We start from the raw sequence: 19,634 nt of genomic DNA on the forward strand, positions 1-19,634 counted from the left end.
TAATGTAACCTCGATGTTTTTGATTTTCTTTTTCATCTTCAAGTTTACGAACTGAGGAGAGATATTTTTAAAAAGCTTTCATAATAATCGGTTCTCACGTATCGAGGGTCTCTCTTTCTCTTTCAGCGTTATTTTTTTTTCAGGCAAGATCCAGGACATATTATTTTTGTTCCTCTTTTTATCCCTCGTTTCGATAACATACCCCAAAAGTGTTGGCGCGTGTTTTTCTCTTTAACAATTTCTCGGACAAGATTGTGTAATTGCATTATATATTACCGAACAGTTTAATTATATCACATATTGTAATGATTTTGCTACATAACATACTTACTCGTAATCGACTACAGTTTCCATATTGTATTCCTCATTTCCTTCTTTCTTTCACTTATGTTTCGTTTCGATTGATATTAAGGATTTTCAGGAGGATAAGGATGAAACAAAAGATGTCACAAAAAAAGTGATTAACAAATTAAGAAAACTAAGATAAGAAGGTACATGAAAGAAATCAAGGTCAGGAAAAATATCTCGACGTTGTTCCTACGTCGTCGTCGTCGTCGCCTTCAGTAATATCCTGACGTCGTTCTCGTCGTGCCACCACGTGCTAGCGATCGATAAGCGAGACTCACGATGCATAAGAGTCGAAGCTTACGTCAGGTTAGGATTATCTTAGATCTAGCCTTTTTTTAAGCTTAAGGTACAGGCCCGGCTTATGTTAGATTAGGTTACATATAATACGTAGATTCAGGGTAGGTTAGGCTCGTTTGAGTTGTACGAAAATCAATCCAGGTACAAGCCTCAGACATTCTCATCGTTGAAAACAACTCAATGAAAACCGTGGTTACCGACATGCTCGACACGTGAATGGTGACGGCTTTTTTTTTATCTTCTTCTATCTCACTCTTGTTTTGTTTTTCAACAAAGATGGTGGACGAGCAAAACGCCACATATGAACATTACACATCATATATATTGGCAAACTCGTTCGGTTGTGTTCACAATGCTAGTGTTTCATCATCGCCCCCCCCCCCCCCCGCCCCAAATTACCCCCCACCTTCACCTTTGACTAGCGATGAGCTTACCGAGGCCACGGACAAGGTGCATCATGAAAACTGCATAACACATTGGAGTGGCTTACCTCGTCATGTGTGCAGTCCTCCTATTCGGCGGTTGAGGTATCGTTGATATCTGTCCGGAGGCCGTGGAGCGTTGACAACGTCGAGGATGACGAGGATGGGACGTTTTCGCGTTTGTTTATTAATATGCCGAACTGGCGTTGGCGTCTCGTGGAGTAAGGACGGAACACGCGATCTGTGATGTGACACGGACTTGAGTCGAGGTGGCAGCACGACGCGCTAGAAAACCCCTCTCGCGGAATATCGGGGAAAACAAAGACGCGGATCCGCTTTTCCTCTCCGAAAAGCTACCGCGACGCATTCACAGACTAGCGGAGATGCGAGAAACTCTCATGCAGCTGGACGGAGAGTTTGTTCCACGGTCTACGTGAGAGCTTCTGGAACCAGTGGAAAATGGCGTTCGTTCGCTAGCCACTCGTGTCGGCATCTGACGGCGGAATTGGGAAACCTCAAAGAACTTAATGGTAGAAGTTCAGGCCGCTCACACCGCACGACGGACAGACAAACTTTAGGAACACTGTTTGTATAACGTGTTTGTCTGACTGTTCAGCGGATTACGGAGGCGCGAAAGCTTGCGAAGCAATAACAAAAAAGAAAATAAACAATATATTAATAAACAATGGGGTTTCAACTCTGACGGCACATATCTCGACAGGAATTTAACACTCGACGTAACCCCGGACACGCACGTACGTAAACTTTTTCAAGGACGCAAAAGCAACCACCGCGCTCTCTCTCTCTCATCCCGTGTATTCGACGTGGTACTCGATTGTAGTGCAGCCACCACACTTTCACCTGGTTTCAAATATGGCCGACAAAAGTATGGAGCATCGGTGGAGTATCAAACCTGGAAACAGAATATAACACCGACTCAACATTGTGGCATTATTACTATGATTTGTTTCAACAAGGTTAGCGCGCTCAAGTTTTTATCAAACTTTGGCGATAATCTCAAACGAGTTTCTCTTCGTCGTTTGTTACCTAGTTTCTTTTTTCTCTACGCTTGTTTCGTCATCGCGACTGCGTTAACGTCGCTTTTCTAGTGGATAGCCTACGAATTTCCCCCCTGCCGCAACCCTTGACGGGATGGTCGACCGATAAAAATTCGTTTTCAGTTGTAAGATCGCCGGTTAATTTATTACTATCGGGTATCCACAATTTTTCCGGGCGAAATAACAGTGTGAGGAAACTCGATGCTGCGACGTGAAGAACGAAAAAAAAACTGTCGCCATGTTGGCATATATGTCACGTGATCTCGTAGATTTCTCGAGATCTTCAATTCTCACACTCACTTCACGCTGATGCGAGATGATGCTAAGCTTGAAAATACATTAATAAAAAAAAAAAAAAAAATTAAAAATGTTTAATCGTATTAAACGACTACGATTCCATTGGACCAAAATCTTATGATAAAGAAAAAATAAAAAATCAAATGAATAAACATATAACCAAGTATGTCCGGATGATCTTTCTTTTTTCTTTTCGGGTAACCGTGAGCGGAAGTTTAGTGGAGAACTTTCACTCACTTCAAGTTCAAAGAAAGCAATATCAAGTAACCGAATCACGGTTTAAAAAAATTTCGCAAGTGTCGAACGCATCGTACCAATTACCACGGTTTATCATCACACACGTACGATTTTTCGAAAAACTAAAAAAAGGTTATCGATATTTATCAGCGTTAGGATGGAGAGGCTACACTGTAGCTACGGTTAGGAAACGGAACGCTCATTCAATGACGATCCCATAACGAGCGATTAAGGAACGCTGGAAGTAGACGCTGTTTAATAATAGTAATAAAAATAAGAAATAAACAAGTACGTACTAACGCTACTATCTTAAATTTTGAGGATATGTACAGCCACGTTTTCACTGGGTTTCCAGGAGTCGGTATCTTTCGGAGGGACGGTCACCCTAAGCCTTGCAAAAGAGCCTTTGACCAATCTTTCGGGGTTCATGGCGACGCAGTCGTATATTTTGTTGCAAAAGTATCGCAAGCTGGACGGTAGAATCAAAATGTGGGGCTGTTGATGCATGAACGCGTATTTCTCCCACAGGTCCGTGTCAACGTTGACCTCTTCGGAAGGCGGCACCAACGGATAAAAGCACTTCTGGGCCAGAAGATGAGTCGCCAGACGCGTCAGTCTGTCGAACCTCGTGGAGTTGCTAATTCGAACAGAGAAAAGTATGCAGGCTAATTGTGAATGCAAGAGGTTTCGCATCACTTCCAGAAATACTTACAAGCTTATTTCCTCGCGTCCCAAATGCATCAGAGAGTCGACCGAAGTGCTTCCGATTATTACACCCTCAATATCGATCATGCAAGGGTCTGGCATCAAATGCAGATTCGGATATGTATGCTTGAGCCTGAATTCCGGTGTAGGGAAGATCGGCTCGTGGTGAACATCGCGGTTAGACGACACCAAGATCACCTGAGTACACGTGCTGCAAAATAATGAAATTCTCCAATAATATCGTTCGAATAAAGTCCGAGAAGACTGAGTGACCAATTCCAGGTTTTCATCCAAACAACACCGGCGAATAGACTGAAATTTAAAACCTCAATCTCCGATTAAAAGAATGCCTTACTCTTTCAGTTTGCGCATGATATTTCCAACGCACTGTTCGAAAAAGTCATCGAAAGTTAGCGCCATCTCGCATTTTTGTATCTCCGTGTGACTGAACTCGATGAAGGGTCCGACTAGTATGAGAACATGGGGTTGATTTTCACTGACATAATCAATCAGTTCTAGGAGAGGTTCATAGGCGAGATTATCCGACTGAGTGAACGGGCCTGCGGCAACGACTATCCGAAGATCACTGCCAGCCAGTTTTGGGGACGCTGAAGGTGGCGCAGGCGATTCGAAAAATAAGTTCTTTACAACGAGTGTATGTCCAGTTGGATTCACACCCTTTACAGAAACGATTTGCCCCGGAAATACGGAGTACTGATCCAGCTTTCCAAGATCCAATTTGACCCTGACCCCGGAAGACAGGTGCTTGGTTCCCTCAAGCATGATCGAAGCGGTGTTCAACTTCCCCTCGGAGTCGCAGCAAATTCTACCGTAGCTCTGTATCTGATACTGACTCCTCGAGTAAACGCCAACCGGTTCGATTTCAACTTTATCAATGTTGTTGACGGTCTTGCACATCGCGGATCCGAGTTCCTCGCCGACAATGTCCAAAGCCTCAGCTTTACTGAGGAGCTTTTCGTACATGTACAAGGCTTTCGAAGGCACGTGTGGCTGGTCCTCGCTCCTCTTCACCTTTACTTTGCGTCTGCTGTTCTCGTCGGTCTTCCAGCTCTCAGGATCCGAGCCAAATTTCAACAATATCTTCCCTCGATTGGCTGATGGTGTCGAGGCATGTCTGCTTGGCGTCGTTCTGCACCACATATTGTTCGGAAAATAATTATTTGTGAAAACCTATCTCGACTAGCAAGATCATCCATATAAATGTAGTATTCTTATCCCTTACACTTTTGGGGAGAAACTCGACGGCGTAAACGGACTGTCCACCGCCCGGACCTTGACCTCGGAGTTACCCTGCTCCCCCTCGGGGCTGCGCAATCGTTTTACCTGTTTTTGAGGGAAAAATTATTGAAAGAAGAAGATAGAATTTTATATTACCGATTTTCTTTTCTTTTGCTCTACTCTATCCTTTCCTTTTCATCGTCTATACGTATATTCTTAGTCAACCGCGGTATGGGCGAGCGTGTAATGCCCACATCGAAGAGGCCGCCGTAGACGAGTGTGTATCTAGTCACGAATATTAACAACAACGTGTACTAAATTCATACTCGTCTATGGAAATGCCTCTCGTGCTATTCTCAATATTTTGAAAAAAAAACAAAAAAAGAACATTGCATTCGTAGTTGATAAACCTTCACCGACATATCACCCTCATCCGTTGCGTCTCCCGATCGTGCTTAATGAGTGTGGATCTAGTCACAGCTTGGAAAAAATGTGCACTAGACCGTCACTCACTCAGTACAATGAGAATTTCTTTCGATATCTCCATTACGGTAGATCAACTATTACAAAAGACCTAACTCACGTAGTTCAACGAAGTGGGAATATAAATATAAATCTCTACATCGGCGTACCATCAGTATTGTTTATTGGGAGTGTGGAACGAGTGCGGGAAACAGGGAGTGTCATCAGCATCGACATTAGGAGTTAGAGTAGCGTCAGCAGAGCCGACGTCGTCTAGAGGAGGTTAACAGCTTTTAACCCGTCACCATTTAATATATGTATATACATATATACACTCCTTTTATTACGCATTGTTTCAATCAATTTCAACCATTTCATTGCTCGTTCTTTACCAGCGAGAGAAAGACAAATACAGATATACTGTGGAGGGATGTAAAGTTGTGGAATGAGATGAAATTGGAGCACGAGAAGAAAAATGAATGAGAGATAATATAGAATATATACGGAAAAAGGAACACGTGGCTCTCAGAAGATCCTAAAACTATCCTCAGATCAAGACCAGGATCGCCAAGTATTAAAAACAGACATCTATGATCCCTTCAGCATTTTGAAAAGACAAACGGTTGCGAAACGGTCTCTCTTTTGATAAAAGAAATTTCTACTAAAGAAAGGAGGAGAAAAATAACGATTCCTGAATTGTTTCTCTTCATAGATTTTTCAAATTATATATTTCCTGATAGATTTTTAAGCAAACAATGTTACACGATACGTTTCTGGATGCTCGTGAAATCCGAGATTGAAAAGAAAAGTGCGATATTTTAAATTCGACTAAAACCCAGTCAGTTTTCGATTACATACTGGGAATTTCCTGACCCTCCCACTCCCTGTATCACAATCTCTATTTAACCCTGCGCAAGCGTCTCGTTGCAGCGGCAAAGACGAGGACGAGAAGCAGCAAAAGCAAAACCGAAGCAATAGCGAGCAGCCAGGCAAGCAAAGCAAGGCATCCATCCATCCATCCATCCACCAGTGCTCGACTGGCAGCCCCCGTCGCCCCTTTTCTTTTTCTCTCTTTCTCTCGCTCTCTGGGTTTTATAATATTACTGCAGGCAGTTGCCTGCCTGGCAGCCAGTTGGTCGGTGGAGCCAGAGGCAACCGATGAATCTCACACACCACGATGAGACCGTGGGAAATGCCGTTGAACTTTTACTACTTTGGCCAGTCATACACACGAACCATATCGTACGACACGCAAAGAATTCGCGATGTAATCGAAGCCGGGATTTATGGTAAACGTAGAACGTAAAACTTGCGCACTTCTCTTTCGGACCCACGGAAACGAGTCGGTTCCCCAAATCAACGTACGCATTTATTCATTTATTTATTCCACGTATCGTAATTATACACACCGACGATGTTTAAAATTGCAGATTCGTCGCCGCATTTGCGTTTACAAATTGCTAAAGAATAAGGACCTAATAAAAGTCGACTTAACGGCTTAAAGAATAAACGTATAAAGAGAAACAAAATACAAATTTAAAAACATTTTAGTCCGATTATGATCAACGATACGTATTTTTTTTTTAAACTCTAATCACGCCCCAGTCACGAAAAAAAGTTGCCGAGACAAGTTATTCGGTATTAAAAAAACTGTACGATTATCAAGATTATACTAATAAGATTGTTGAACACAGTTTCACGGTAAATTTGGAATGGGGCGAAGGGGATAAAGTTTGTGAATTACATCGATTTACAAATTTTTTGCACATGCTTCTAGTACGTAGTGCGTATATTTCTCCCACCTTTAATTTCATCTGTTCCTCTTTTTTTAGCAGAAATGTGAATAAACATGTATTATACAATACACATATGCAAGATTAGATCAAGTCGTTTTGTATTTTGTATTCTTGATCCCCCCCCTTTGATCTCGGATTTGTGGATATCAGACGAGCCTATATTGATTTTATTCAATATGATTAAATACGAGCCTCCTACAATGAACACATAAACACGTATCGTCTACCAACAAGCAGATTTAATTCCGTTTGATTCGTCTGATTCTCCCTCAGTTACGAAAGCGATGATGCACCAACAGCATATACGCAGTATATGTATCATTTGTTATTTCATTTTACTTCATTTTTTTTTAAATTTTTTCTTTTTCTTATTTACTTTATTTTACCGGGAAAGTCACGCAAGAATCGACGAGGGAAGCAGCAACGAAGCGTCTTTCGCCATTCGCTTCCAAGATTAAGGATGTATACGGCGTACGGTCCGGTGAAAAATTATTAAAATAAAAAATAAAAAAAAAAAAAGATCACTTTGAATAATAACAAAATATTGAAATGAAGGTTGATTCGTTAGTTGAATTTTGATATCGGATGAATCTCGCCTCGATAAATCATCAAGTTACAAAACTGTGAATTCAAATGAAGAAAGTTCAGTTATTTCGTGACTTCAGATAATTATCGCAAATTTGATTGCAACACATTCTTTGAGCAAATTATTTGTTGTTAACTTGGTAGCCAAGAAATAAAATCGTCATCGCTTTAAGCGATTTGTGAAGAATTAATTAGCATGATTAAAACGATCCGTACCTACATAATTTATTTTTTTTTAGCAAACGTGATGGAAAAAATTTGTACGAGTATACGTATAGTAATTTAACGTTGCTTTCAAAATTCAATCAACATAGATATTTCGATTGAATTGTGTAGAAAATTTTTGTTCAGACTATACACGACCGATACATCTTTAAGATCGTTACAAACGTTGACGCAGGGAGTTTCGGTCAATTGTGCTTAATTAATGAACTCCACCACGAGGCGACCGCGTGCTTCAACGAAACTAACAACGAATAATTATACTTCGGGGGTTGCCACCCCAAATTGAAACAAGGAAAGACATCGACTATTACGAGGCATCGGTGATTGGATTGATTTTTATAAAAAAAATATCGACAAAATCAAGCAATCGATCAGTGCGGGGATTATTTGGAAAAATTGAAATACACAAAACTTCGACCTGACAATAAATGGAAACAGTAAGAAGAAGTGACGATGGAATTGATGAGAAAAAAAAAGAAAAGAACAAAAACTATTTCGCCTCAATGGTTGGGACATTCCATCCATTATCGATTAATCATCGAGAAATACTGTCTGGCTGAGTGACCGTAACAGCACTGCTGAAACAACTTGAGCAGGTCGAGGAATTGAAAAAAGAAGAAAAGCGTGATAGATTGTTTAATACGCGGATCACGTAGCGCGTGATGATTTCTCGTTGAATATTTTCTATTCACCGTTTATCATTTATCATCTTTCATTCTGTATCCGCGAGAAGGTGCCTAGAGAAAGAGAAGAAAGAGAGGGGGAACAGATTAACGGTTCTCAGCTTTTTCTTATCCTTATTCTTTCTCTTAGTGTTCAATTCCGAGAAATATGGGTGTATGCTGCACAAGCACACACGACACACGCAAAGAATGAAATACCTACGCGATGCAGGTACGCACGAACGGTTGGGCCTTAGCCGTTGGGCCTTTTGTCTAGGAGATTTTGTGGCGCAGGGAAAAAAGGAACAATAGATGCCCGAGTAATGGCTGCACTGCAGAGCTACTGCAACAACAGCCCGGAATTCGAATGCATATCTGTATAGTTATATATAACCGATGACGAAATTTGCGGAATAAGATTTCTTTCGCGAGCCTCGATTTTCGTGCGATCGAATCGAAGCGATCGTGTTGTAGAATATCGGTAAACATCGACAAAGAAAGACGTGTTAAAATCTCCGGAAACAAGCCGAAGGAAAAGATGGAGAAAGTACATTTTTGAAAATCGCAATTTGAACGAGGACGTTTCATGAGTAGAATAAGGAGTTGTGCGGAGAGGAATTATTTTTTTATATCGATCTTTGGTGCAACTTATGAGTATCATCGATAGACTCAACGAGGAGAAACGGATACAGCGAATCAGTCTCCGATTTTTACACGTTTTTCATTGGATCACCGAGTAAACACGTTTCATTGGGAAATAAGGAAACTAGTGTGGCGGTTGGGGTGACTTGGAGAGAAGGGATGGATGCACGCGCGTTGGGACTCAACAGGTTGTTGCGCCGAATGTGGAAGACGGAAGATCGCGAAAGGAAACAAAATACGAGAAAAGTGGAAAAGTCGTTGAGAGAAAAATATGATAAGAACAAGGACATGAGAAGGGGTTGAACGGGAAGTTCGTGAAGTCGGCGTCGGATGAAAGTCGTTACGATCAGGGGTTGGAGAGGCGGTTGGAACGTTCGAAATCCGCTGAAAGGGTGTTCAAACGGATGAATAATAAACGAACGAAAGAACGATCGATGAGAGGACGCGAAACACGATTCACTTACTGATCGAACGACACGAAGAACCGTTCGGAAACATTATACTATACAGAGAGAGGACGCTTTACGACGACGATTGAGAAGCGTTATGCCTACCAGCGATTATGGCGGATACGTCCTTGAAAACTGAAATTATTCCTTTGGAAGAAGAAATCTGGTGGACGGGTCCGAGCGGCGAAGGAAGAGGAAGAGGAGACGCGGGCGGTGGGGATGGATGCCGATCCCCACCCGCCTTTGTCAGGGACAGGACGGAAGACACGAACTAACTCTGCAGTCCGCCGGTCAAAGTGTAGAGGAGGGGAGGGATAATGGCGGCAATCTACCTGGCCGCAGGATTTTTGTGGCGGGAAATAACAGGCCCGAAACGTAACGATACGTAACGAAACGGGCTCGTCGAGGGGCCCAACCGACGATTTCGATTACGACAAAAAACCACCTGTCGGAGGTGAAACCTCGCCGAACGGGGCCTTTTCTCTCCTCTCTACTATACTCTTCCCGGTCGGCAGGTTTGCGCCGCGATCGATCCGTCGGAAAATCGGAAAAACATTGTCGAGACTACCGCTTTCTCTCGCTCTCATATTTTCGTCGTACTTGACGATCTTTCGATACTTCGGGAAATGTGGAAGACCCGAATGCGCGGTGCAAGACAATCCATTTTTACCAATCAACGAGATTTGGGATCTTTTTTATATACTACTCGATTTTTTTGCTTCAAGATCGATTTTTTATAACCGAAGAATTTCGCAAGGAGTCAGAAGACGACGACGAATTGCTGAACTAGGCGTCGAGACTCTCCACTCCACACAGGACACGTACACACGAATCCACGATCGATTTTTCGTCTTCTTATTCTTGTTTTATTGTTCGTTTTTCTTCCTCTTCGTCTTCAACTCTCCCGAGTTATTACAACCCGATGCGTCGCGGGGAACGCGATACGACAACGCGACACGTGAAGAACGTGAACGTGAACGTGAACTGTCCACTTGACTTCTCTTCTCTCTCCTCTTTTTCGAGGTGTCGCGTTTCGTGCGGTGATATAAAAACGACAGTAGCCCTCATCCTCGACCGAATTCACAGTCGTTATTTTCCTACACCAAAATCTCAACTCTACTACTAAAGTCTAAAAACTTGAATTCAGAAGACCATCTATGTTACACTATGTAGTCGGAGTTTCTTTTCCTTAATTTTTTTAGTATAAAATTCGTGATTAGGCTCATTTAACGTTTCATAACAGGAAGTGATAGAGTGATTTTCGAATCGATTCTACTGAACTCCAAATATCAAGCACACAAACACGCACAACGACTTGGTATTCAATATTGTTCAATGTTCAACGAAACTTTAACCTGTGACTACAAGTTGTATAGATGATCTTGAAACATTAGAATGTCGAGTTATTACAAGTTCAAGTTTTTTAAAGCAAGAAGTCGAGATTAGGGTCTGAGGAAGGACCACGAATTCGTCCGAGAGACGCGGGAAGAGAACGAGACGCGTACGCGCCGGCCGACGGCCATAAACTTGACTCGATGCTGCTCTCTTCTCGAAACCAACACCGACACCGACACACACTGACTCTGGTTACAGAAACTCGGTCCCGGCACAAAGAACGCGCGACAGTGTTGCCAACACACGATCTTTCAAACGTCGCTGACCGTGCACAGCACCGTACGCTTCCCAGGGACGTAATGTTAGGTCCCAGAGCCCGGACCCCGATTTTGTAGTATAAAAGCTCGGCGAATTACCCTATAAACTGGACGGTACTGAAAATTTCAAGAAATTTTCTTCCACGGTACTCGGACCTTTCGGCTGTCGTTTACGATATTACAACACTTGTGACTGCCGTAATGTAGAATACTAAAGGAGCGGAATCAACAGCTCGCCGAATTAACGTGGTATCGTCTGTTTCAATTTGCATAATCAACGAATTGAGTAAAGTTCATCTAATAGAAAAATCGGCTGAATTGATAATCAAACTTTCCAAAAATTATCCGACAATATATTCCAACTACAGAATCAAAAAAATTGACGTCAAAATCAAGGTTGGAGTAGGTTCATTTCCCCATGGCAAAAAAGACAAACAAAGAGATCGCGAGTTTGGATAAACAATGTTGTATGAAATTACGCAGGTCCAGAATAATGCGAAAACCAGGTACGATGTAAATCGTATCGCGTGCTTTTAATAATGTACAATCATTTTTCGCCGATCGGAAGCGCGGCGCGTTTTAGCGAGAGACGAACACATGCCAATCCGCATTTCCTTGGAGATTCATATATATACGTGTCGTTCTCTGTCTGACGGGTTTGAAAAAAATCGAATCCGAAAAGCCGTTGGAACGAACCGGACTTTGATTCGAGAATTCACGATGCGTACTCCGAGCGGCCGACAAACAGGCGGCTCGATATTCCGTTACCTCCAGCGTTTCCGCGGCAAGGCATGTATTATACCCGAGTGAGGAATTTCCTCTCGCTGCCAGGTAAATTGATCTTGTTTTAAAAAATTTTTTTTACTACTCCTGTCTTTTTACACCACGATCTTGTTCGAACAAGTTCTTTGTTGTTTTCGAAGCAAGTTTGAACGAACGTTGCAGTTTTAGATTCTCTTGATTCTCCGACTCGTTGACGACTCACATAATAATAATATTATTATTACTAATACTACTACTACTATTATTATTATTATTATTATTATTATTATGATTACGGTGAAATTGCGGATTTATATTTTACAAAAATAGTTGAACACATCGCGCCGCGTGAATTTGATCATGGAATTTCAATGAACGCGGACGGAACGAACAAACGACAAGGTTGAAATGTCTTTTTACGATAATTTGCAACGCGCGAAAATCTTTGCTGATGATAACACATGTATTCATGAAATTATATTGCAGCTCGAAATTTTCGTCAAATTACGAAGCGGCGCGCGTTCGCCTGACGTAAGCTTGGCAACGGCGCTTTCATCAAACTGCCTAACGCTCTGCTCGGTTCCTGCTCTTCTACCACCACCGGCTGCATCGGTCGGCTAGCCGTCAGGATCGGGAGGAGAGGCGGTTTCACGGAACAAGGGGAGAGGTAGAAAAGAGACGAGAGAAAAGTGGGGAATGAAAGAGAGAAAAAGAGACAGACACAAAGCCGGATAGGAACCTTGGGAGATTCGAAATATTTCCAAAATTCGCCGGAGGGAAAAAGTGGAATGGAAAAAAAAAAATAAAACCGTACGAAACGATGATTCCTTTCCATTATCATGGGGGAAAAAAGTAAACCACAATTTCCAACACACGTAGAGACACGCACATACGCATGTAAATCGATCTTCTTTGCCTGGGAACCAACCAATGAAGAGATTATGAACAAGAAATGAAAAGATTAAAAAAGTTGAGGCAACTATCAGCAGCGAGCTGAAAACCTGCGCGGCAAACAAACGAAAAAAGTAACAGCCAAGAAAGCAAAACTCGTAGCGTACAGAACGTGTATGTGATCTGCCTGCTCGACTGAGGATCGAAAACAAGTATCTTGATCTCTAAATGATACCTGCGTGGCATAATACATGGAGGAAAGGATAGAGCCTGCAATGAGGGGGAGATACAGGAATGAATCACACGATGGCGCATACTTTCGATAATGCCTTTATAATGATGGGTTGTGGAAATATCTCCCCCCCCCTTCCCTGTGCCCCTTTAGCTCCGCTACTCTAAGAATATATCCTGACATTATTATCTTCCACCTGCGGTGAAAAGAATTTTTGACTATTCTCCGCTGTTTGGGATTTCTTGAATAGAATTAAGTAATAATTTATCGGCCCGTAAAAGCTGCAATAGCGAGATAAATAATTCTGGGAAACTGTTGCAATAAAAGATACAATGCACGTTTTTATAAAAACACAATAAAAACAATGGAAAAATTCATGTCTTACAACTATTATGGGAAAATGTGTTGTTTTTACTCACTCTTGGCGTCGTTGGGGTTTTCGCACCGTACAGCTCCAGAATATCTTCGTCATCACTGGGACCAAGTTAAGGAATCTGCTTGTTATTTTGAAAAGTATTTGTACCAGGTCTGGCAGATTGGCGAGTTGAGTTTCCAAGGTTTACGTGCAAGAATTTCAACTCAATTTGTTTGCAAAGGATACTTGTACTGTTTCATTGAGTGAGAGTTATACACGGCGAGTTTCGACAGTTTGGCATCAGCCTTTGAATTACCAGCGGAGCCCGTGTCTTTCTTCAACTCGTTTCTTTCCATCCGCAGTAAATACTCCACAGTTGGGTTGTCGCCTCGGCACTGTGACACGCTGAATGCCATCCATGTTTCCACCAGCGCTTCTTCGTTTAAATTGTACAAATCGCAGAGATCGAGACCTGCGGAGGATCAACCATGTATTAGAAAATAGACTGTTAGCTATCAAAATGTAGGTAATCGTGCATGTGATCAGTTTTCTCAAATCAATTTTTTGGATTTCGGTAGAAGGGCCAAAGAAAACAGTCTACTAAAACGGTGCGGTTTCTTTTCCAACCCCCAAAATTAGCGAGACGCGTTTCGACAGATATCGAAATTCCTCCTACAGGATTTCAACTTCTACATGCGAATGACGAACGCGAATGCTGAGATTTCGATACTCACATTTATTGAGAGTCGCCTCGTCGTTAACGACGACTCCGAAGACAGCGAAATGCTCCTTCAAAGCATCCTTCAACACCATCTTGTTGTCTGAACTCTGACCGACTGCTCTCTCTTTTCCCGCCAAATATATTTACGTACCTCGAGGTCTCTGGAATAACGAACATAACCTCACTCAATATCACGCTCTCACTCTATCGATGTCTCTGTTTTTACCTCCTCTACATCATGACTTGAGAAGGACAAGCTAACCATGCAAGTGCACGAGGCTAATTATTCAATCGTAAAAAACACCAATCACACTGCTATTTGAGCGATAAAAAATGTGCCGAAAAATCAACGCGCATTGTATCAACAATAAGAGAAACAAGTGATTATCGGCGACGCGAAACGACCGTTGTAAGTATTCAAACTTTCCTGATTCAAACTCTTTATTCTTCTTATCCTTACGCTCTGATTGGCTACTAGTCACATCCGGTGCTTCTCCACTACGCCGTTGATTGAAAAATATAAAGACGCGTATCGCTGCGCAAATTTTCCTAACCTGGGAGCATAGAAGTATTATGCATGCGAATACGCTCATCTCCGAAATGGTCTATTAGGACTTGGCATTCCGATAGTACAGTAATGTTTATTAATGCTTTGGAAATCCGGCTAACTTGTTTTCGGTCCGAAACAAAATGCGAGTTTGTTTCTATAAGTATTATATGACAATGACTGACAGTGCTGGGTACCAGAGAGATTGGGAGTCATTGTCACATAATTCATATAGAAAAGAACTCGGATTTATATTTCGAATCCCAAATAAGTTAGCCAGAAGCCCAAAGCTTTAATGAACATTATTGTACAACAGAAATGTGACTTTGACCATCGGTAGATTACTGCGATGTGCTTACCACTTGATGAAAATCGCAGAAGCGATAAATAAGGCATACAGCTAATAGGAGGCGTTGATATTTGTTTATCGCGTGTTCACAGTCATTTAAAAGGCTGTCTCCTCGTGTCGATGTCGGCTGGTAGAATTTCGCGGCTGGAAGTGCAACCAAGTCCGTATCGAATGATTTAAAAATGGATAAACTATCCAAGCCGCAGATAATATGTCACATCGAAAAGTCAGTCAACTATTCTTTGTTCGACGCTAAGTGGATACCAAGCAGCGCAAAGTTCGTCGTAATGGGTTCGAGGCCGCGAGGATCTGGCGTTTTTCAAATATACGAAATATCCAGCGGGGAGCTTAAGCTGATCAAAGAGATCGAGCGCTCTAATCCGATGAAGTGCGGCACCTTCGGAGCGTCAAGTTTGAGAGAGAGATACTTGGCCGCCGGAGACTTTAAGGTAAGAATCTGAGTCGCTGTTACCAGCTCTTTACTCGCTGTCGATTAACAATTGATCGTTTTCAGGGTAAACTGAATATCTACAACCTGGAGGATCCTGCGATTCCTATTTACTCGGCAAATGCTCACAAGGAGATCATAAACTCCATTGACGGCATCGGCGGGCAGACGATAGGTTGCGGGGCTCCTGAAATCGTCACCGGCTCCAGAGATGGCAGCGTCAAAGTCTGGGATCCACGGCAAAAGGGGCGGCCAGTTGCAGTAATGGAACCAAATGAGGGCGAAGACCGTAGGGACTGCTGGGTTGTCACTTTCGGCAACTCGTACAACTCTGAAGAAAGGGTCGTCGCGGCTGGCTATGACAATGGCGACGTTAAGATGTTTGACCTAAAGGCGATGGCTCTCAGATGGGAGAGCAACTTGAAGAACGGAGTTTGTGGATTGGAGTTTGACAGAAAAGATATCGCGATGAACAAACTGGTCGCCACCACTCTTGAATCCAAGTTCTACCTGTTTGACCTGAAAACTCAACATCCCAAAAAAGGATTCTCTTATCTTTCAGAAAAAGTAATTTGTAGTTCAGTTGTTTTGCTTGTAATTTTGTCAAAATAACCAGAAAGTAATTATTACCCTTTTATAGAGCATTGCAACAAGCCATAATCCGACTTGATTTCAGGCGCATAAATCAACTATATGGCTGGTACGTCATCTGCCCCAGAACCGAGAGATATTCATGACGTCGGGAGGTGGAGGATCGCTATGCCTTTGGAAATAGTAAATAAATTTCATTCACTCAAGTTCATAATTTCCTAACAAATTTTTAATCGAATGTTATACTCACAATGTAAAACTTCTGTTCTTGTGTGTCACAGCCAATATCCTGAAAAGCGAGTGACAGCAGACGCCGATGGCATAGAGCAGGGAGTAGTCGGTTCAGTATCTCTGCTCCAGAACAGCACGCTCTCTTCTCAACCAGTCAGTTCGTTGGATTGGAGTCCAGACAAGCAAGGACTTGCCGTCTGCACTGCGTTTGATCAATGCCTTCGTATCATAATCACCACGAAACTGAACACGTACTGAAAAAAGAGAAAAGTATCATTTTCTGCAAGGTTTTTTTCAAATCTGTCCGGCTCGTTACTCTTTGCCGGCTTTTCGTACATTCCACGGTATATGCAGGATTATTCACAGTATCATCTAATGGTGGGTAGAAAACCGTTCACGAGAATAATATGGAAGACGTAAAATTGTATCAAGTTGGATGCAAGAACTTTGAGACTCAGTTCTGCGATTGAATCTAGAAGGAGAAAATAATTATCGAACCCAATAACGTATTTGAGAGCTCTCAGCACAGTACATTGTAAATAGTTTCATTTCTTCGCTATATATATGTACCGAATATCGCTGAATAGAAGAGCTTCGGTAATATACGTGGAAAAATAAAATAAAAGACTCTAAGACTTCCATCGATCACAAAGCGAGTTGTAGTATTTTTGTTTTGTAGATACAATTCAACGAGATGGGAGAAGAAAAGAAAAAGAGGTGTCAATTATTCTTATCGTATAATTGAACACGATGACGTGGTTTTTTTTTTTATCGATTTTTATAATTTCGATGTAAATAATTTACCATCAAAATGTTCGGGCATTATTTGATTCCATAACGCGTAGCGAATTACCGGTAACAGGGATACAGAGAGTGAGTTACGAGAGTACAGATATAGTGAAATTGTCTATAGACGAGCTAGGTAGGTAGGTAGATGGGTACAGGAATAAGCTGCGGGAGTTTCTGCGCTGTTCTATCGATTTTCAAAGCCTGCGCAATTATGCAACAACATTAGAAACCAGAGACAGAACTGGGCACGAAGCGGGAGTGAGATGAAGAAAGAACGAGGTGGGGGACATGACCGACTACGAAACCACGTATGTAACGAGTCTAGGTGAAGGAGAGAAGAACAGAGTACAGAGTTTCGAGGAGGAGGAGACGAAGAAGCAGGAGAGGAAGGGGTTGCGCCGAGATAAGGGGAATAATATGTTATTGGGGCAGTCTATTTGTAAGCAACCGCTTATTAACGCCGCTACCGGAGTCGGGCGGCCATTCGGCGTCGTTACGCAACGGCCATTTTGGTTCCGCTGCCACCGCGTCGTGTGATGGCATCCGAGTCCCGTAGCATCTCGATCGCTCGCCTAGCTTTGCTCTTTGCTCGCGCACCGCACACGGGCAGCGTGAAATCGAGGGTATTTTACCGTTGTGTTGAAGCGGGCACAAGGCGTGTGCGTGAAACACGGGATTACGGATATGCGATCGTAGATATTACAGCATTTACGGCGTTCACCAGCGCCGGCCACACTCGATTCCTACCAAGGGACCTGGCGATAATTTCTACAACCACATATAATTTTATGGAAATTCGAACGTTTCCTATTTATTTGAATTGCATTGGCTTGCAGAGAATGAAAATCTACAAGTTTTTGTGAGAAACTATTCATATTTTCAATTTAGAAATTACTTTCACCAAAGGGGGGGAAGAGGCGGAATCCGTACGCTCGCGGTACCCGATGATTTCATTTAAATAGCTAGCTGAGTGGCTCCGGCTGGCTCTATTCAAGGTCACGGATTCCGCGACTTTAATTACATGAGTTATCCATGCTCCGTGTACCCACCCGTTTAACCCACGCAGGGTGCAGCCAGCTTTGCTGCGGCCAATTATCGGAGTGAAATGGACTATTAATCACGTTGAAACCTTGCCCACGTTACACTATAAAGTCAAAATTTGTCCGAGGGAAAAAGACAGATAAACGACTCGTGCAATATTTTATCCGAAAGACGTCTCAAATGACGATTATTAAGTTCCAAGACTTATTTTAGGGCAATAAATACCATCTCACCATCTTTCAGCTGATTTTTACTCCTTCTGATGTCCAGTTGCGGAGTTGATGCATTGAAGGATGATCCGGATCATACCGTAATCTGCTAGCGGCAATCCTCCCTTTTACATCCAAAATCCAAATCTGATTTCAGTAAGCGATGAACCAACTAATTTGGATCTCGAATTAGATCTGTATTGAGTTTGCGATCTGCGTGAAACAAAATTCCCGGCGTTCCTACAACTGTATGTAAAGCTTGAGAATGATTCTGGTAACAGGTATCCTAAAATCCAATTACGCTCCAGAATCCTGCAACCAGCAGTGATTACATCATGTAGTGGTAATCCAAAGTTTAAATTCGAATATACCTATACCAAGAGGTTGTGAATTTCGATTTTCATTATTGAAATAAACTCATCATTGTAAAAGAATCAAAATGTAGTCAATTCTTCAATCCCTAATTTCCTATCCGTTCTGCGATTTTGAATCTATGCTGTTCTACATTAGTTTTCTCCGCTTGAAATAACCTCTTCAAAAATAAAAATATCTGAAATTCCTGATCAGATACACAAACACACAGTTTCTATTCCATAATGTTGAAAAAAAACAGGACAGTGCACAAGGCGAAGAGTATTTATCATATCATTTTCAATGCACATCATCATCACGAACCATGACATATGAGATTAATTATAACAACGCTATATATATCAGGAATTGGTGTGTGCAAGAATAAATTGAGCACAAGAACTTCCATACACGCACCACTTTTGTAAGAACGTAAATTGTTTTCAATTCGTACAGATACTTGTTGTTAGCCATTGTACGTAATCTCACACTCTTGAATACAGAATCCCACGAAGCACGCCCCGTGCGCATCGGTAGGTGGGTGTAAAGGCAAATACATACATCAAAGTGCCAGTACGATATAACCGTGAATGATATAATTAACGCGGTGCAGTGTTACGCTGGTAAATGCATGTATGTAAGTACATACATACGTCTCTATATCTACATTATACATGATGAGAATATTATTTATACACCGCGCGTTGTTACGTGACTTACTCGGGTTTAAATGCAACGCGGTAACAACGATCGACCCAACCAACCGTGGACTCGTTTGCATAGGTAGGTAGCTATATACGATACGTATTTCCGTTCAAGCCTTAGATCCCTGTAATATCTTGCAAAGGGAAACAAAAAAATTAAACATATTCAAAAAGGTTCAAGTTATCGTCAAAAAATGCCTAACATCTTTTTTTGATCGATTTTCCACACAGTTGCATATTTATTTATTTTTGTAACGGTAAAGCCATCGAAACGGTTCGTTTAATTCTCAGCATCTTCTTCGCCTTCTCTGTAATACTTCGGGTGTCCTCGAAACGG

The 19,634-nt window shown here is 42.0% G+C and overlaps 3 protein-coding genes and 2 long non-coding RNA genes across 8 annotated transcripts in view; 2 read left to right on the plus strand and 3 right to left on the minus strand.

Annotated features, from left to right (window-relative positions):
* LOC124186006 (steroid hormone receptor ERR1) overlaps positions 1-2,410 on the minus strand; it is a 35,765-nt gene extending 33,355 nt beyond the window's left edge. Inside the window, exons 1-2 of the mRNA XM_046577318.1 lie at positions 2,115-2,410; positions 1,136-1,980 (exon numbers count right to left, since the gene is read on the minus strand). The gene's annotated coding sequence lies outside the window, so the exon portion shown is untranslated. The remainder of the gene's footprint in view (positions 1-1,135; positions 1,981-2,114) is intronic.
* On the minus strand, positions 1,856-14,755 carry LOC124186005 (DNA polymerase alpha subunit B). 2 transcript variants are annotated; one of them, XM_046577309.1, is made up of 9 exons: positions 14,051-14,755; positions 13,563-13,788; positions 13,381-13,435; positions 4,608-4,708; positions 3,720-4,514; positions 3,372-3,575; positions 2,956-3,296; positions 1,999-2,003; positions 1,856-1,866 (listed from the first exon to the last, which is right to left on the minus strand). In XM_046577309.1, the coding sequence occupies exons 1-7, from the start codon at positions 14,127-14,129 to the stop codon at positions 2,969-2,971; spliced, it is 1,788 nt and encodes a 595-aa protein (XP_046433265.1). In that variant the 5' UTR covers positions 14,130-14,755; the 3' UTR covers positions 1,856-1,866; positions 1,999-2,003; positions 2,956-2,968. The 2 variants fall into 2 exon arrangements, with proteins under 2 accessions (XP_046433265.1, XP_046433264.1); XM_046577308.1 differs by lacking the exons at positions 1,856-1,866; positions 1,999-2,003 and having other exon boundaries at positions 2,888-3,296.
* LOC124186018 lies at positions 11,717-12,784 on the plus strand. The gene is made up of 2 exons (XR_006871534.1): positions 11,717-11,907; positions 12,325-12,784. It is a non-coding gene; the product is annotated as an uncharacterized LOC124186018 (long non-coding RNA).
* Positions 14,756-14,935: 180 nt separating the features above from the next.
* LOC124186008 (dynein axonemal assembly factor 10) lies at positions 14,936-16,849 on the plus strand. Of its 3 annotated transcripts, none has more exons than XM_046577322.1 (4): positions 14,936-15,382; positions 15,448-15,948; positions 16,058-16,155; positions 16,238-16,368. In XM_046577322.1, exons 1-4 carry the CDS (start codon positions 15,116-15,118, stop codon positions 16,263-16,265), a joined length of 894 nt encoding a protein of 297 aa, XP_046433278.1. In that variant the 5' UTR covers positions 14,936-15,115; the 3' UTR covers positions 16,266-16,368. The 3 variants fall into 3 exon arrangements, with proteins under 3 accessions (XP_046433278.1, XP_046433279.1, XP_046433277.1); XM_046577323.1 differs by having other exon boundaries at positions 16,244-16,357; XM_046577321.1 differs by having other exon boundaries at positions 14,952-15,382; positions 16,254-16,849.
* Positions 15,706-19,515, minus strand: LOC124186015. Its single transcript, XR_006871531.1, has 4 exons — positions 18,267-19,515; positions 16,223-16,457; positions 16,012-16,144; positions 15,706-15,900 (listed from the first exon to the last, which is right to left on the minus strand). It is a non-coding gene; the product is annotated as an uncharacterized LOC124186015 (long non-coding RNA).
* Between the last annotated feature and the right edge of the window lie 119 nt (positions 19,516-19,634).

The sequence above is a fragment of the Neodiprion fabricii genome, chromosome 7 (genome assembly GCF_021155785.1).
Source record: "Neodiprion fabricii isolate iyNeoFabr1 chromosome 7, iyNeoFabr1.1, whole genome shotgun sequence".
In the NCBI taxonomy this organism is placed as follows: Eukaryota; Metazoa; Arthropoda; class Insecta; order Hymenoptera; family Diprionidae; genus Neodiprion; species Neodiprion fabricii.

Bases quoted from the DNA above. Each gene is read 5' to 3' on its own strand.
- LOC124186005 (XM_046577309.1), bottom strand. From the start codon at position 14,129: ATGGTGTTGAAGGATGCTTTGAAGGAGCATTTCGCTGTCTTCGGAGTC. The intron at 13,436-13,562 runs GTATCCTTTGCA...ACTTGGTCCCAG, and splicing joins CACTCAATGAAACAGTACAA to TGATGACGAAGATATTCTGG. The intron at 3,297-3,371 runs GTAAGTATTTCT...TGTTCGAATTAG, and splicing joins GGACGCGAGGAAATAAGCTT to CAACTCCACGAGGTTCGACA.
- LOC124186008 (XM_046577321.1), top strand. From the start codon at position 15,116: ATGGATAAACTATCCAAGCCGCAGATAATATGTCACATCGAAAAGTCA. The intron at 15,949-16,057 runs GTAATTTGTAGT...ACTTGATTTCAG, and splicing joins TCTCTTATCTTTCAGAAAAA to GCGCATAAATCAACTATATG. The intron at 16,156-16,253 runs GTAAATAAATTT...TGTGTGTCACAG, and splicing joins TCGCTATGCCTTTGGAAATA to CCAATATCCTGAAAAGCGAG.